This window comes from Amblyomma mixtum, chromosome 4 (genome assembly GCF_055824585.1).
Source record: "Amblyomma mixtum isolate Tamu chromosome 4, ASM5582458v1, whole genome shotgun sequence".
Lineage (NCBI taxonomy): Eukaryota > Metazoa > Arthropoda > Arachnida > Ixodida > Ixodidae > Amblyomma > Amblyomma mixtum.
In genome coordinates this window covers 125,026,728-125,040,324 of record NC_143015.1, presented here as the reverse complement: position 1 = coordinate 125,040,324, position 13,597 = coordinate 125,026,728, and the positions used below count along the sequence as shown (strand labels likewise).

General features: G+C 49.9%; 1 protein-coding gene across 1 annotated transcript in view; it reads right to left on the bottom strand.

Moving 5' to 3' along the window:
• Nucleotides 1-440: 440 nt before the first annotated feature.
• The window catches only part of LOC149348159 (glutamate receptor ionotropic, NMDA 2B-like), a 166,496-nt gene continuing 153,339 nt past the window's right edge, over nucleotides 441-13,597 (bottom strand). The window contains exons 11-18 of the mRNA XM_089587967.1: nucleotides 10,748-10,895; nucleotides 9,679-9,862; nucleotides 8,868-8,993; nucleotides 7,924-8,144; nucleotides 6,289-6,623; nucleotides 5,393-5,645; nucleotides 3,194-3,357; nucleotides 441-2,440 (exon numbers count right to left, since the gene is read on the bottom strand). Coding sequence (XP_089444093.1) covers nucleotides 2,308-2,440; nucleotides 3,194-3,357; nucleotides 5,393-5,645; nucleotides 6,289-6,623; nucleotides 7,924-8,144; nucleotides 8,868-8,993; nucleotides 9,679-9,862; nucleotides 10,748-10,895 — 1,564 coding nt within the window. The 3' untranslated portion in view covers nucleotides 441-2,307. The remainder of the gene's footprint in view (nucleotides 2,441-3,193; nucleotides 3,358-5,392; nucleotides 5,646-6,288; nucleotides 6,624-7,923; nucleotides 8,145-8,867; nucleotides 8,994-9,678; nucleotides 9,863-10,747; nucleotides 10,896-13,597) is intronic.

The window sequence follows — 13,597 nt, the reverse complement described above, 5'->3', positions numbered from 1 at the left end:
ACTTCTACTCCGCGCTGCAAAACTTGCGAGGGTATTGTATAGACATGCTTATCGGATGCAGTTAGGTGCTTTGGTAATTCACATTTCAAAGAATAGCATCACTGCCAAAGAACAGTGCAGATATCACTGAATGTGCATGAAACGAAAACGCCTTAGCCGTACGCCCTTCACGTTCTATATTTCCTAAGAGTCTGATGTGTCGTGAAAAGAATTACAAAAATAAACGCGCTGAATACCGCACCTTCTGTAAAACACGTTCTAATCGTTGCCAGGAGTAGCCAGGAGAAAATCGTCTTTTTGCAGGGGCAGTGTGGCGTTCACCACCGGCTGAGACGCCACGCTTAATTTGTGCGTTCCACAGAGGCCAGCAAAAGTAGCAGCAGAGTACCCCCCCCCCCCCCCCCCCCGCGTACATTTGATTGCAGTGCTGCGGCCTTTACGATTCCCTGTATTATCGGGCAGCCCCATGGCCTCTACAATCGTGAACACTCCGGCTTTGGAAGATTGGAAATCTGGTAAGTATTATCTGCCTTGTGCCTCATTTTCGGCTCCCCGCAATTTTTTTGCTGCGACGCAAGCAACGAAGCCAATTTTTCTAAATCTTTGCAGTTAATTGCGCTGTTTTTCTGTTGTTGTTGTTATAGTGCATTAGTTCGCACGCTGAGCGTAAATCGAGTGTGCGCACACCGCCAAACCCAGCTCGACATAATAAGATTTTGCCCGCGCAATACCCAACAAAGGCACGCCCGGCATGCGGAGAGATCTCCGGCATCCTCCACATGGTTTGAAACTGCACCGGGCAACGTAAAGCGTACAGTTTACAAGAACTCAGCCATGAGCAGTAGGAGGCGAAGCTTGCGCAAAGAGAGGTCCCCCTTCATCGCCAGCTGATCGGTCAGGCCTGGAGGGCCGTATTCGCCAATGGTTTCCCGGACGTGGGTGAACCTTTCGCGTAATTACTTTATATTAATAAAGTTTATTCTCTCACCCTCTCTCCTACGTCGATACTTTTCTCAAATACAATTTTCAATGAAGAAGCTGAGCATGGCAGCACTTGGGGGGTATCGCAAACAATTTCACAGTTATAATTTCTCGCAGCATTTCAATCTCTGCTGGCCTTGCGGCCTGTTTCTTGCTTCTCACATTGCTGTTAGTTCCGGAAGCACTTTAGCACAGCGCCAAAAACCTTTCCTCGCTTTCTTCAACGACCGTTCGAGCATTCGTTAGTGTACTTTGAAGATCAGAAGCCGTGTCATGACACAAAACACAGAGGCTGGCGTGGCAAGAAGCGATCATGTGCCTGTCTGGAGGCCAAAACTGAAGGTATAAACCCCCTGTCCGATAGTCCGTGAGTATCAAGATTTTCTTCAGTAAATTCTTTGCTCTTGTTTTCCACCGCTACTTATATATTAGGGCAGTGATTCGGAATATACGCGCTCAATTCATTCTCGTCACCTCATGCTCAGATCTCTGCTGCACCATAGCGGCTGGAAAAGGTATCAAGCCTACCACGGTCCGACGCGGTAAGAAGGTCGCACATGAATTGAACTACAAGCGTATGAATCAACGGCAATATTTGCACCATTTTAGCATCTACAAATATCACCGTAGGCCACAAAATAGAGCAGTCCAGGTGCACAAAAACTGATTTGTATAGAGTAGTCTGAAAGGCGCAAATTTGATTCGTAGATAAGCGGAGTATTTTAATTCCAGTTCTATCCTCCCGCCGTTTTCCTCTTCGAGAGTCAGTTTCTTCTAATGCAAAAATGGTTCTCTACCAGCAAAAAGTTTTTGTTAAACCACTTAAACGTTAACTTACCCTTCTTTCGCTGCAGTTTATTTTTGACAACTTCCAGCAGAAAAAACGTGGTGCTGCGGTGGCAATCTCTCTCCTGCTACCTTCGTAAAGGGCCTGATCCCTTACTGAGATCTCATTCTTAACCAGCTTTAGTCTTCACGTAAGTCACTAGCTCCTGGTTCGCTGGCCAGCTTGTCACGAGGTGTTGAGCGCTTACAGCCCACAGATGAGCGTGAAAAACAAAACAAAAAGAACTCCAGACTCACACCGCTTCCAGCACGACGAGCCCCAAACATCACAGCCGGCGCGAGGTTAGGCCGCGCACGGCAGCCACTGCGACGGCGATAGCAGTCGAGTTCTTCTGACGTGACGCTGTCTCTGCACATCACAAAGGCCGGGATGATGGGCCCACTGTGTGTTGTAGTAACCGCGAGTGCTTGTGTGTCTGTGGTATATAGATGGTTCTGGCAGGCGGCGCTGGGTGTCCTCTGGGATTCCTCCGTGCGCCATCATAAGACGGTCTCCTTCTCGGTGATCTCTCGCTGGATGAGCGCGACTGGACCAGGCCGCGAGTCCGTCGGCGTCACCCTGTTGTTGGTCCCGTCCCGAGACCGCAGCAACTCCTGGACCGTCGACGGGGGCCTACGACATCGGATAAAACACATCCGTGAGGGACTTGGTTTCGTGAGAACTTGACATGGCAGCATGAAAGGGTCCCGGTCTTAGATACAATATGGTGTCATCTCAAGTCTGTCACATTACAGTTCATCTGTCTGGGTCAAGGTGCCCTAAAACGTAATTCATTTCAGAAAAACGACTCACAAGCTACCCGTTTCCTTCCTCCATTCTGCGCGGTAATTTTTATTGGAGAGTAAGTAACTTAACCATTACACGGCGGAGACTTAATTGGTTTTGCTCTGCCGAAACAGCCGCGACAGGAAATGCTGCCCGTGAGACAACGAAACACAGGACAAGCAGCACGGCTCCTGTACTTGGAATTCAATTGATAATTCACTCAGTGTCAGTTGCCGCCTCTAACCACTGATTGCTTCGTTACGCTCGGTTTTTATGTGAGAATAGTTTACATATTGGTATCATTCGTGACACAGCATCGGCCAGAGATGAAATGAAGAGGTGAGGAAGCTAGGTCAGCTGAAATTAAAAAGGCGAGTGAAACAAAGACTGGCTCACTAGTCATTCACACTGCCGCTTATCGACTGCCTCTTTCCGTCATTCATTCAGTGACTCACTGACTCAGTCACTAAGTAACTCATTTACTTACACTGCGCAAGGAAGGCAAGATGCAGTGAAGCGCTGGCTTAGGCATACCCAACTGGGCCTCACTCAATTGCTCATACGTATAACAGCAGTCAAGGAAGGCGGTGGGGGACCCACCTGTGTATGCCCAGCTGGGACTCCAGCTGGCTGACCCGCATCCGGGCGAGATCGAGCTCGTGGCGGACCTTCCACAGCTGAGTGTCGCACACGGGGTCTCGGCACCGGCGTCGCTTGTGAGCCTCGTACACGGCATCGCGGAAGCTCAGCGACTTGCCCATGCTCTGCAACAAACCACCGCAAAACCGAGTGTCACGGACAGAAAGCGACCGCACGGGGGAACCTAGTATCAAGCGAAGACCAATCACTTGGTGTGACACACGACCGCGACAGGAAGCTTGCACGAGCCAAACGTGCGCATTTGCATTACTTCTTGCCTTGAATGCATGTGCTTCGCCACAGCAGAGAGCAAACGCCAACGTGCAACCCCAGGTGGTCGAAATTTCCGGAGCCCTTCACTACGGCGTCCCTCATAGGCTGAGTTGCTTTGGGACGTTAAACCCCAATAAACCAATAAACCAACCACTTACTGCCCCGACAGAAAGAATAACCGTTATTTCAGGGAGCATAAAAGCGACAAGAAAAATTAAAAGACAGCGAACGAGTGCCCACAGGTCGCTTCGTCGGGTCGACCAGAGCCAAGATAAGCCAATGGATGGTGCAGGATGGGGAAGCGAGAGGGCTGTGTGGCCACTGTAAACTGAAGAATAAAGTGTTGGAGGTTTGTGTAGGGACAGGGGCAGTTGCGGAGAAAGGATCAGAGACGGGCAGAGGTAAGGATAGTACTCCAACTTAGAACATTATTTGCTATTTTATGCTGCGTCGTGTGTTCACTTGTATGCCCTCTATATATTATTGCTTTTATGCGTCTTTTTCCCTGATTATCACGTCAAGAATTGTACTCCCTGATATGGTCATTTTTTGTGTTTTTTGTGTTTCTTGCGTTTTCTTTTTTCTACTCATGTTATTTTCTTAAGTGTACCTTTGTGGCCTTTCATTACTACAGTTGTTCCTGTTTCATGTTTTAATCTTGGTACTAATGTTGGTGAGCCTTATATTGAGGTGTATCTTTTGTTTACCACTTTACTCTGCTGCTTACTCTGTAACCCCCCTTACACAATGCCCCTATGGGGCGTGTAAGGTATTTTAAATAAAAAAAAGTGCATTTGCATACACTTCAGGATGGACGCCAAAAGGCACAATGCGGGCATAGAGGCCGATCGTCCGCAGAACATGGGCTTGAGAGATGCCCTGCTCTTGGTAAAGAAAGTAGGATGCATAGGGAGTTTCGGAGGCCCTACTAGTAAGACTTGTTGCCCCGAAGGGCGTCCTTCTTGGTGGATGGGCATTCTACGAAGTCGTAGGTTCCATTTCTGGTATGGCATGATATGCATTCATACTGGTGAACAGCGCAAAAAGGCGGGACAACGACAAGACACTGTTCACCAGTTCACCAGAGCGCTGTTCACCAGTCCACCAGAGCGCTGTTCACCGGTATGAATGCATGCCAACCCGCCCAGATCTCAGCTTTACTAAATATGATATGCATTCCTTGGGGAGGTCTTGGTTTGGTAGCTGGAGGATATAAATTTTGCTACCTTATACCTCAATACCCACGCAGCAGTGGTTCAGCGGTTACATTGTTTTGTACTGGACACGAATTCATTAACATGACTCCCAGCCACACATTGTTCCAGGAAAAAATCTCTCCTGTACTTATATTCTAGTGCGTTTCAGAAGTTCGTTTGACAAACCTAAATCAAGCGCGTTCCATTACAGACTTCGTCACATACGTGCTGCAGCGCTCAGTAATAGATCACCTTTATTTATTTCATTTATCGCAACACAGAGAAAAGCTTCAACGAAAGGTTGTGAGAAGTCCACCACAATTCCATGTCATTCATCCAATCGCTGCAAGCAATATTGCAGTATTCTTCGCACAAAAGTTCGCACAAACTTTTGAACGAAGAATAATGCACCGACTAGCCCAGCAACAAGTGTTACTCAATATTGCAGTCCCCATTGATTATCATAAATAATAAATTAACTGCTCTATGTTTCAGGCGGCCGTTAAGAAAGTTCGAAGACAATATCCCATTGATGAAGCGTATACACTACCTTTCAAACTGTTCTTTCCAAGCACTTCGAAGCGAGCACATAAACAAGGTACACCCTACTTTCACTGATTCTTTTCATATTGGGCTTTTATTTGGAGCCCCCCAAATGCACGTCCAAGCCGCGCGCTTCCACTGTACTCACCAGAGAGATGAGGGCCAGCCAGCGGCCCGAGGGCCCGCGACTCCCGGAGGCGACGCGGGCGCGCAGGTAGCGGAAGTAGAGGTGCTCCAGAAACAGCAGCAGCAAGGTGAGCAACACTCCGCAGCCCAGCAGCAGGAAAGCGCTCATAAACTGGTTCACATCTAGAGGGTTGCTCGCGTTGCGCTTTGCCTTGTCCGGCTTGCAGGCGCCCTGCAGCCAGAACCGCTGGAGACGCTCCAGGTCACCACGTTCTCTGCGCACACGATGGAGAGAAGGTGCATAAGGAACCCCAAACGACACCGGGCCTTCTTACCCAAGAAATCCGTAACAAGAGAATCACTGGCAGAAACAGAAATGTCCAAGTAATGGGCAATCTGCGATTATACCTCAGGGAGACCACACATATGCCCTCAGTGTAACGTTGCCGTGCCTTTTATTCGCTTCAGAATTACTACCCAAACGAACTTATTTGAATTTTTCTTCGGGTTGCATGGCTAGCCTGAGCGCCTTTGGGAGCAGCAGCCTGAAGGAAACTCAAAAATGAAGCTAAAGCTCCGTGTTGTTTATGTTCCAGGGGTCACTGTCGACAACTTCTTGGAAGATGACTGCTGTGTAAGAACACAAGATTCGTTTCGTTTATGGGGTTTAACGTCGCAATGCGACTCAGACTATGAGGGACGCCGTAGTGAAGGGCTCCGGAAATTTCGACCACCTGGGGTTCTCTAACGTGCACTGACATCGCAGAGTACACGGGCCTCTAGAATTTCTCCTCCAAAGAAATTCGAGCCGCCGCGGCCGGGATCCAACCCGCGTCTTTCGGGTCAGCAGCCGAGCACCATAACCACTGAGCCACCGCGGCGGCTAAGAACACAAGAGTGCACTCGAATAGAGCTCACCGATATTCAATCATCTGTCGGTTGAACATCTGCAGGTACTTGGACTTCTTCGGGAGCGCGAATCCGTATCCGGTCATGGCGTACCACGAGCCCACGGTGAGCAGGCGGCACTCGTCGTCCTGACCGACCAGGTAGTCCAGCACTGTGGCGTCATACACGAAGGCGTCCAGCTCCCCTCGCTTGACGGCCCGAATGCCTTCGAGGACCGTGGACCGGTTGAATTGCCGCATGTAAGAGTACATCTTGGGCTTGTTCTGCTTAAGCACTGCCTCCGTGTTTCCTTTCGGGATGGTCCCGAACCGAAACGGAGGGTCCACCTGCATTGGGTTTTGGAGCTGCGCGCCGCCGCCCGCGTCGGGACAGGTCAATGACACGGAAGCATGGGGCACGCGGCATTTCACTAACCTCTAGTGAGTACGCTCGGATACGAATTTCACCAGGCCTTTCAAGTTGGCAAAAGCAACTTTTGCGCATAGCCGAACACATTCGTGCCGTTGCCGCTATTCCTAGAGTGGGCTTTCTCTTGGTTTGATTTCATTATTTAATTGAAGTCCTCTTGCTTGGTACCCTCTTTGGTTCTATAAAAGTTATTTTCCTTGCTACTATAGCCAGCTTAAGTTTCTTACATGTTCCTTGCCTATCTAATACAGCTCTAAAACGGCTGCGGTGGTCATCTTCATCCTCCTAGACTTTGAATTAGAATTTGGCTCCTCGAAAATGCACAACATCTTCTGTTACCACCATTTGTAACCACACAACAGAAGCAAGGAGGAACAGAAACAGAACGAACGGACGAAAGAAGACCTACAGCAGCAGCGCCACTGCAACATAAAGAGGGAATGTTGAAGTTCCTACTTCCTAAGAAAATCGCCGAAGAGCATCGCAGAACCTTGTTGAGTTCGAATTCCGTAGACACGTCGAATGCGATCCAACTTAAATGCCGTTTGAACTTATTTATATAGCGCGGTTACCAGAACACTTCAGCCATTTCAGCAGCCTTTCGCACTACGCGTTACAACTGGTAGCTCCTCGCGCAATGATTTGTAAACAATTCTATTCATCATCTTTATTGACGCCGTTTTCCGCTTCCCGATGCTCGCCGCCAGAAGTGCTGCTGCACGTAAACGATCCTATTGAGTCCTAATGCAGAAATACTCAACTCCGTCCCGAACGACACATTCAAGTGGCAGTACGCCATCGAAGGTCAAAGGCGACCAAGGCAGCTAAATGCGTCGCTAAGGCTTATAAAGAGCGGGCCAGCGATATGGCGCGTCAAACAGAGAAAGCAGCGAGAAGTACTGAGCTGGCTACCAGACACGGAAAAACAAGAGGCTGAACGCGGCGACACGCAAAGAATCAAAAGCAAAAGCGGCAAGGGACGCCAAGCGCGCTAACAAGCTGAACTATAATCTGCTGAACTATGAGCCGTCTCAGAATGCGCTGCGCATTTCTAGCGATGCATTTGATGTTTACGCTTACATCTGATGACGAGACATACTACAGTTTTTTTCTGTTTCTTTCTCTCAAAGCTTCAAAACAAGAAACTGTAATGTGTCTTTTAATTAACACCGCCGTGGTCCAAAACCACGTACTCTTATCTCAGAGTTGGTTCCTGACCGCGCCTCGCATACGCACCCGGTGGTCCTCGATGCCGATGAGGTTGTAGTACTCCTCTCGGGTGATCATGAATGCGGCCAGGTTGGCCGTGTAGATGGCCAGGAAGACGACGGCGAACATGGCCCACACGTTGGACATGAAGCGGGCCGTGTAGCCCCGCGGGCAGTCCACGTTCACCGCCGCCCCGAACAGGATGGCCCACACCAGCCAGTAGGTGCGGAACAGCGAGAACCGATGCTCTGCGACGCAGCAACGGAAAAACGAAGCGAGAACCGATGACACTCTGATGGGCACATGTGTGCAATGTAAAACAAAATTTGCTGGGGTTTAGCTTTGGTTAAACCTGTTAGGTTGCGTAAGCATCCATAGTGATCCGTTCGGGATCATCACCGGTTGGAGACGATTCAGTTTCGATAGAGGCGCGGTGCGCCTGTCTAGCTGCGTCATGAGCGCGCCGCTTAGCAAGGCGCTGTTTGCGTTCTTCATCTGTCTCCGAAGCCCGTTGTCGTTTCCTGGCTTCGTCAAGCCGACATGGCCTCCCTTTCTGTTTATCAGGCGCCATAACGAAGGAGCCGGCAAGCGAGCGAACGCATTCTCTCCCCCCCTCCCCCCCCGTTCTCCAGCCTCCTCTCCACACTCCGCAGCTGGCGAGAGCGCGGCGAGGGCAGCGCCTCCACTCGGCAGCGGCGCGGCTACAGATGCGCGGCCTACAGCGGCGCGGCCTCGCGCCGCTCCTTGGCCGCTCTTCAAGGTCAAACGTGCCTCGCGGCCGCCCCGACATGCAGGGCTGAAACCTGTCGTAATATTGCTTACGCAATAAAAATGATGTGCTCAGAGGATGCGAAGAAGCGGAATGAAGCATGGAATGAAGGTCACGCTCTAACATCGTGACTCGGTGAAGTAGATGAAACGAGGCTACATAAAATTGCCAATCAGTCATTTTCCAGTCAGCCAAGACGCACCTCTGGGAGGAGTGATCCGCATGTCGTAGCCGGAGGGGCTCATCCACTCGAACACGAAGATGGAGAATGCGGCTACCTGGATGCTCACCAGCAGGATGAGCAGCCATGACACCGTGTCGAAAGGTTCTGTGCATGAAAAGTTCAAAGCACGGTTAAGAATGCGTAAAGAAGTTCTGTTTTCCACTCGTCTTCAAGCTGTAGAAGCCTGGCTCACGGGTGCCTGTCGAATGTAACCTGAATACTCCTGTTAGCCACGCAGTGACACGTAGGGTATTGTGACTGGTCCGTATGTAGTGGCCATCAAAATTGTCAAGTGTACGTATAAGGTTATAAGCTGCCAGCTACAAACGAATCGATCTTGTTAAAATCCTCAAGGAGACATTTGCGACCTTCACCACAAATCTGCAGGAAAATGCTGAAGGCTGCATCCTTTAGTAAAGTCATTGTCGCTTTGAGATAAACGCTAATCCTCCATCGTAGACTGCGTCTCTAGAACGTAATGGAGAGTCGTTCTTACGTTATGATCTTATGGTACGTTTCACAGACATATAGTGATACTGTGGCTATAGAACGCGACAAAGATCTCTAAGTATTTCATCACACTTTCTTCGGAGCCCTTCAATTAGGCGTCCCTCAAAACCTGAGTTGCTTTGGGACGTTAAACCTTAACAAACGAAACACTTTCTTCCTCTTTCCCAGTTACATTAAGTTGAAGGTACGTTACATTAAGTTGAGTTACATTAAGTTAAGGGTACCAACCCGGACCTTCTTTTGATGAATTTGCCCCCTATAAATTTTCCCGTTCTCTCACCGAGAAAGGCCTTAGGTGAGATGATGCCAGTCCGCTTTGCTACCACGATGGCAATTCCAGTTTCTAGGAACGGCACGGTGAAATCCACTGCCGTCTGGCGGTCGGAGTTGATCTTGATGGAGGTGACTACGATGTCAGCCTTGCCCTCCAGCAACTCGGCAATTAGTCCGTTCCACGTGCCATTCTGCAAACACAGGTAAGTTAGCATTCCCCATGGCCGCATCAAATCAAAACTGAAACCAGATAGGAATTGACCTTGATAGATAAATCACTGCTAAACCAGGTATGCGATAAGCGCTAATGTTATCTAAGAAAAAAGGCCCTACTTTCACTGAAAACGAAGCATTTATAACCTAAAGTAGGGTCGCAAAATGACATGCAAGTGTCGGCAACACCCACCATTTTCATGAACCAAGTGTAGTGACGGCATGACAAGTTTCTGAATGGACCGCTGAGGCTTGGCTGGGGGGCATCCAACTCTCAATTGTGATCATCGAATACTTTTTGGTGTTGATGTTGCGGCTTTGAATCGAGTAGCGGATAAGAAAACGTCCCCTACATCCCATTTTAAAGTCCAAGCTTCTGAGCAATAAATGTTTGGTGTCGAACAATTATCAACATAGGCGCAAATCACTGCACAACTGATTTTTAAGCTGAACAAAAATTCCATGGAGTCGCCTGAGTGTTCCTTTAATAAGACCACTCGAGAGGTAATCAGAGGCAGCAAAAAGCCATTGTGCTTACGAAGCCAGAATTAGCACTCTGAACAGCGCAACATGCAATATAGTAACCTTTCGATGCACTAGGCAACTCTTGTCAAAAGTAGTATTTCGGTTCGACAACAATCGAAACCAGAAACGAGGCGGTAAAGCCAATTAATTATGTCCATGCCAACGTTATGTGGTAAAAAGTGGTGAAAATTATTTTGTGCCATCCTGTCCTCGCTGCAAAGCCAGTTTTGGCTTCACGACAGGTCATTACGCAAAGAAGTGCTGCTGTTATGATCAGAATTCAAGTCCCAGAATAACACAAGAATATACATATGTTTAGGCAAGTTAACTGCACTCACTTCTTGGACGCCCCAGGTTTCGTCCTCAACTCTGTGGATGTCATAGGTGAAGCCCAAGTCCTGGGCGAACTTCTGCAGCAGGTCTATGCAGAAACCCATGCAGCACTTGTAGAAGGTGGAATTCTTGCGGGCGGTCGTGTCATTGATGCTGCGCATAGGGCAGAAGTGAAACAAGACACCCATTTAAACGCACAGCTCTGCACGAGCACAGTTGAGTTGAAGTTGTTGCATATGGTGCGATTAGCTTTTCGATTTTTCTGCAGGCAACTGCTGCACCGTAGAGACAGCTAGATGCCATTAGGGATCGGAAATTTGAAGCACTAATCTGTGATCTGGGCTATCTACGTCGCCATGCACACAATCTCCTACAATAGTCATTAACAGCTGCCCTCAGCATCTGGAGTCCGGGTCAGTCTCGAAGGAATATTAGATCAAGGAAGGAGGCCTCCACACTATATGACCGGTTTTATACGTGTATTTGTGGTGTTGGCGGTTTTGAGTGGTTTTGTGCGTGCATGTGATTTTTTTCTGCTTGAACTGATCCCATCTTTAGGAGTAGAGTTGTGTTATGTTTCCGGTAACTTTACTGCGGTGTGACGGTTGGCAGCGGTCGTAGGGCTCATTCAAGTTATCGCAAAACCCAAGCTTAGTGGAGCGCAATAGATTATGCGGCTTTTGCTTTAGTTTCTGAAATTTCACAGGTCGAGGTGAAAGTATCACTTCTTCAGCATCCTGTGATCCCTCTCCAGTCACAAGAACACACAAAATCAGGCGTAATAGTAACGACAGTTATGTACACGCGATAGGTTTCCATTTCCACTCGGTAAAATGCGGCTGGATTTAGGTTTTATTTATTGAATAATTACAGGCGTGATATAGAAGTAAAACAAGTACTGGCACTGCAAGAAAACCACAGAGAGAAACGATGGGAGTAATGCGCATTGAAAATCAGCCACGCGCAAGCCCTGTCTCCCTCCCTCTCTGAAAGAGCGATCAAAGTTCAAAGGAAGCGACGACAGCACCCAGCGAAGAGAGACGGCTCCAGTAATGTATATTTGATGAGCGCAGACAGCGGGCCAGCAGTGGCCGCGATTCTTTCGCAGAGCGCGAAGACACCGTTGCAGACGACGCTCGGCGAGCTTGTCAAGCTGTCATGGTTGCGGCTGTCGTGCTGTGCTCCCACTGCAGATGGAGCAGCTTCAGTTCAACACGTCCCCGTTCGTTTTAGGCAGGGACACTGAATGACAAGCTGCTGGTTACGGAGGACAGGGCGGGAAAGTAAACCCGTCATTAAATCGATCTCAGCGGCGACTACGACGACGCCCCCGGCGATCGATCGATTTTGTCAGCCTGAGGGACGCACTGCGACCGCTGCGAAGTGAGCCGCGCCCACCGCCTGATGTGAATTTGAAAGGCCGCCGTCGACCCGCTCTTTACTCTCACTGCCTGTCTTGCTCCTTTTCCCGAGTGCTGGCTCTTTCGTCGGCCGCGGACAGAAATCCGACCTCTAAATGTGCGACCCGTGGAAACACTCCTGTTGGGTGGCTCCTTGGATCGGATGTTCTCGCTCCGTTTCCGAGTGAACGGAAAGAGAGCAAAACGTGTTAAGAAGTTTTGATGGGAAAAGAAAGAGCAGAACGAATAGGGGGGGGGGGGGGGGGGCAGGGGAAGAGATTTAACCCCTAAAAAAGGAGTTTCGCTGCTTACAGTAGTGAAGTGGAAGGTGGTGGTGGAAAACATTTATTTAAACATGCACTACTGGAGGTATTGCATGAGCTGACCCAGAGGGGGCAGCCCTTACAAGTACTAGGTGGAGGTCCCTAGTTCGGGACCCCAGTGGCGTCGGCCGCCGCTCGGGCTCGCGCGACCAAGGCCCGTTGGGCCTGCAGGTCAGAGCAGCCGAGCAGGGTCGCCTCCCAGTCCTCCCGGGTTGGGTTGGGGTGAGGGGGGATAGCAGGGTTGGAGAGGCAGGCCCACACCATGTGGTAAATGTCCGAAGACTTCTCCGCACAGTGCGGGCAGCTGCCGCAGAAAGAAGGGTCGAAGTGTTTGAGAGCTGCCGGGCACAGCAAAGTATTGGTATACAGGCGAAGCAGAAGCCGCTCCTCCGCCTTTGAGAGACCTTTACACGGGCGGGGATAAAGACCGTGGCCAGATTGATAAACTAAAACAATATCTTTAAAGGAGTAAGCAGGAGTGAATTTGAGGTCCTGATCGTCAGGGTCAGAGGGGAATGTCCGGTGAGAGAGCGCGCGGGCGGCGGCGTCAGCTGCCTCATTTCCCTCAAGGCCCATGTGAGCAGGAGCCCAAACGATACGCCGGTGCGCGGGGTCCCCGGTGTAGACGCTGTTTTGGAGAATGCGGTAGGCTAGATATGGTACCCAGCCCTGCTCGACGTTCCGACATGCCCCTCGCGAGTCGGAAATAATTGTTTTTGAATTGGAATCACATGCAGCCAACGCAATGGCGACCTGCTCCGCGTGTGTTATGTCACGGGCTCGGAAAGTAAGACCGTTCACTGTTTTGGATTGGTGGACGACTGCGGCCGTGTACTATCCCCCATGGTGGGGGCCGGAGGCATCCACGTAGAATACGCCGGCTTTCGATCCATTGTGGCGGGCCAGGGCTTCCTCCCGCGCCAGGCGCCGGCCATTACGGTCCTCACGGTTCATGTTCGCGGGAAGAGGGCGCACGTGGAGGGCGCATCTCCACTGGGATGGAATACGTACGCGCTCTTCCATAAGAGTGGTGTGTTGGATGTGCAGTCGGGCAAGGAGGCGGCGACCCGACGATGTCTTTGTGAGACGGCGTATCTTTTGCTCTGTCGATGCTGATAAACAATAGCTGAAG